Genomic DNA, 3,823 nt, shown 5'->3' with positions numbered 1-3,823 from the left:
GCTAACATTGTAAATTTCATTGTTGCATCTATTGTCCCACCGCATGCATCTAGGACTCAAATAGATAAACTTAAGAGTGATGCCAAATATTATGTGTGGGATGATCCTTACTTGTGGAGGTTGGGTAGTGACCAAGTGATCTGTAGGTGTGTGCCCGATCATGACATTCATTCTATTCCACAGTTTTGTCTTGGCACACTTACCGGCGGTCATTTTTGTCCTCAATAGATCGCTAAGAGGATGTTACATTGTGGGTTCTATCAGGCCACCATTTTTAGAGATGCTCATCATTTTTCCACCACCCGTTAGCAGTGTTAGAAGAGTGGGAGGGACCATTACACATAGGCATGAGATGCTAGAACAACCCATTATTTTCTGTGAGATTTTTATGTTCGGGTATTGATTTTATGGGTCCTTTTCCTGTTTCTCATGGTTTTTCATATATCGTACTTGTTGTTGATTATGTTTCCATGTGGGTTGAAGCTAAGGCCACCAGAACTAATGATTCTAAAGTTGTTGTGGATTTGGTGAGATCTAACATTTTTTGTAGGTTTGGTGTGCCTAGAACCATTATCGATGACTAGGGGAGCCACTTCTATAACAAGTCATTAGCATCCTTGCTTCGGAAGTATGGGGTTATGCATAGAGTTGCTATAGCTTATCATCCCCAAACTAATGGGCAAGTGGAGGTTTTTAATAGAGAGATCAAGCAAGTGTTGTAGAAGGTAGTGCATCCTAATAGGAAGGATTGGAGCAAGCTACTTTTGGATGCTTTATGGGCCCACAAGATAGCTTACCTAACACCTTTGGGGATGTCTCCCTATATGGTGGTTTTTGGTAAGGCATGCCATCTTCCGGTGGAGATTGAGTACTGCACTTATTGGGCGGTGAAGGGTTGTAACATGGCATTTGATGAAGCGGGTATGGAAAGGAAGCTTCAATTGCAAGAACTTGAAGAGATTCGCTTAGAAGCCTATGAGAAATCCAAGATCTACAAAGAGAAAGTGAAGAGGATTCATGACTCTAGGATTCTTAGGAAGGAGTTCCATATTGGCCAAAAAGTGTTCTTGTTTAACTCTCGCCTAAAGCTTATTTTCGGTAAAATTTGGTCTAGATGGGATGGTCCTTTTGTTATTACTAATGTTTTTTCCCATGGTGCAGTTGAGATTAAAAATGAAGTTATCGGCAAAGTCTTCAAAGTGAACGGTCATCAACTCAAGCTTTTTCATGAGAGCCCCCAAGTGGAGGAAGAATTTGTGACAAACCTCTCTTTGGTCTTGCCAATTTTATATGATGATGTGTTTGGAATGACACTTGAGGAGTTTCCTTCCCTTTTCTTTTATACGTTGTCTCTTTGATTGCATTTCATTAAATACTCACATTGAGAACAATGTGCATTTCATTAAATACGTTTGTTTTTTGTTTTTTGTTTTTATTGTTTCTGTTGTTATTTCTATTTTTGTATTTTATTTTAGTTTTTGTGTCTATCTATTTTCTGTTTCTATTTAGCTGTATTATATTTTGTCTGTTTTTTGTTTCTGTATGCTGATTCTGTTTTGTTGGTATTTTCTATTTTCTATTTTGCTGTATTTGTTTTGTTTTGTTGTTTTACTGTTTTTTCTGTTTTTACATATAGAAAAATAAAAAATATAGATTTTGTAGTTGCTGTTTTCTAATGTTTTTGTTAAATTTAGGCACATTTTCATGTTTCTCATAGGATTTCTAACTTGTATAAATTGTGAGAGATGCATCATTTTTAGTTGAGAGATTTCATGCTTGATGTGAACTATTGTTGCAATTGTGGAAGGGATAAGTAGGCTTAAAAAATTTGAGGTGAATCATGTGTGATAGAATGATGCCTTGTGAGTTTCGGGATTTTGTGGATGGATTGCATTGTTCCATTCATGCTCTTTCATGTGTGACTTCACCCTTGTGCTAGGTTTTGCCTTGCCTCTTTTTTCATTCCTTGTTGCACATGCGTTGATTGAGATGATTTAGGACTTCTTTCTTTTAGCCACTAGCCAAATAGACCTACCTTGCATTGATATCCATTGTCACCCTCTTTGAGCCTTTAACCCCTTCTTTCATTATGTAGCTCATTACAAGCCAAAAAGTGGAAAATCATGTTGTCCTAAACTTTAGGGAGAAGAGTGGCCTTGGAATTATTTTGGGAGTGATTTTCAAACAAGTGTGGGGGAATTGTATTTTGTTTTATGAAAGTTCCTTTGTTTTCGTTATTTCATTTTCTTATGACTTGTTGAAAAGAAAAAAAGAGAGAAAAAATGGGAGTATAAAAAACAAAAGTTCAAAAAGAAAAAATATGTTGTGGTCCATTTTCATTCTTGTAACTTCTTTTATTTTAATTTTTTTGGCTTCTCAACTTTGTTTCTTTATTTCTAACCCTCTTTTTAATTGTGTACTTACTCCTCATTGTCCCCCTTTTCCCTTAGTTTTACCCTAAATATCCTTCTCATATCCACCCTTACCTTAGTCATACATTACAAACCAATAAAATTCCTTTTGATCCTCTGATGCATGTGTATTTCAAGTTGAATTGATTAGAATCTTGTCAAAATTTGGATGTGCTAGTTACATGTGGTGCTTGAGTGTAAATGCAAACCCATACACATTTGGTAAGGTTGAGTGTTGTTCTTTGAGATATTTCTATCACCATGTTACATTCTTAATTTTGACTTGATTACTTGTCCACTTTGCATTTTGTGATTATGTGTTCATGGATTGCTTGTTAACTTGAGACCATTCTTCCATTTTCCATCTCTCTCAATTTTGTGCATTGATAGGATCCATTGAAAAATATGTGTGCCTTGTTCATACCTTTCTTTTAGTTGTGGTTATTTTTAGTTTGATTTCTTTTTCTTAATCATTCTTTTAGTTTTGCCCAGGAGTGCAAAAGACAAACTATGGGGGAATTTGATTCAGCATTTGTAGTTTAATATTTTTTTCTATTATTCTCATCTCAATTAACATCTCTTTGACCCTTATTTTCTCACGTTAACTTAGTTTTGGTCTTAGGCAAATGATTGAGCTTAATTGATAATTGTGGTTTATTTTTGGATTTTTGTGCTTACTTGACCTATTTGCCTTGTGCAAGTCCTATAGGACACTACAAAACTCCAAATGAAGCGTGTGAGTAGTCACTGGAAAGCTAAGAAATAGATCTTAAGTTTGGCACAAATAAGCTTGGGCCATTTCTATTATTTTCTCTCTTTTTCTCTCAATTGTTCTTCATTCTTCTTCCTCTTTTTCACTTTTGTTCTTCCTTTCTCTTGCACAAATTTCGTGGCTTTTCCATTGGTGATGATCATGGAAGGCTAAACAATTAATCAATCCAAGGATCCACTCCAAGCAAGGGTGAATTTGAGTTCTGATTTAGTATTTCTAATCTCTATGAATGCTCATCTTTTTCTTCAATCCTATTTTTTATTTTCATGATTATGATTATGCTTAGGATTGAAAACGGATTAGGTTATGGATTCATTTCCTAATTTCAAAATTCAATCACAGATTGTTAGAATGATTTTCCAACCTAATTCAATTGAATTATCTCTAATGCATTTGACTGAACTTTCAAACTCTGAACATCATTCATAGTAAGTATGATAATTCGATTTGCATTGGTTTGGTGAATTGGATTAATGCTATTAAACTTGAATTATATTATATTTTGTTGTGTTTTATTTCTTCATCTCTATTTTTTGTGTTTCCACATTCCTTTACATTCTCCTACAAACTATTTGTTGATATTCCCCTTGCTTCTTATAAGTGAAATGAAGTTGGAACTAAAATGAATTGTATCTCTGAG

The 3,823-nt window shown here is 34.6% G+C and overlaps 1 protein-coding gene across 1 annotated transcript; it reads left to right on the top strand.

The window, feature by feature from the left end:
* The first annotated feature begins 824 nt into the window (after nucleotides 1-824).
* LOC100806514 (uncharacterized) lies at nucleotides 825-1,358 on the top strand. The gene has a single exon (XM_006582548.1). The coding sequence runs from the start codon at nucleotides 825-827 to the stop codon at nucleotides 1,356-1,358; it is 534 nt and encodes a 177-aa protein (XP_006582611.1).
* The last annotated feature ends 2,465 nt before the right edge of the window (nucleotides 1,359-3,823 follow it).

The sequence above is a fragment of the Glycine max genome, chromosome 6 (genome assembly GCF_000004515.6).
Source record: "Glycine max cultivar Williams 82 chromosome 6, Glycine_max_v4.0, whole genome shotgun sequence".
In the NCBI taxonomy this organism is placed as follows: domain Eukaryota; kingdom Viridiplantae; phylum Streptophyta; class Magnoliopsida; order Fabales; family Fabaceae; genus Glycine; species Glycine max.
Note: the sequence above shows the minus strand (reverse complement) of the source record. Positions and strands in the feature narration are given on the sequence as shown.

What these genes read in the sequence shown, in the direction of transcription:
- LOC100806514 (XM_006582548.1), top strand. Translation starts at nt 825, where the DNA reads ATGGTGGTTTTTGGTAAGGCATGCCATCTTCCGGTGGAGATTGAGTAC.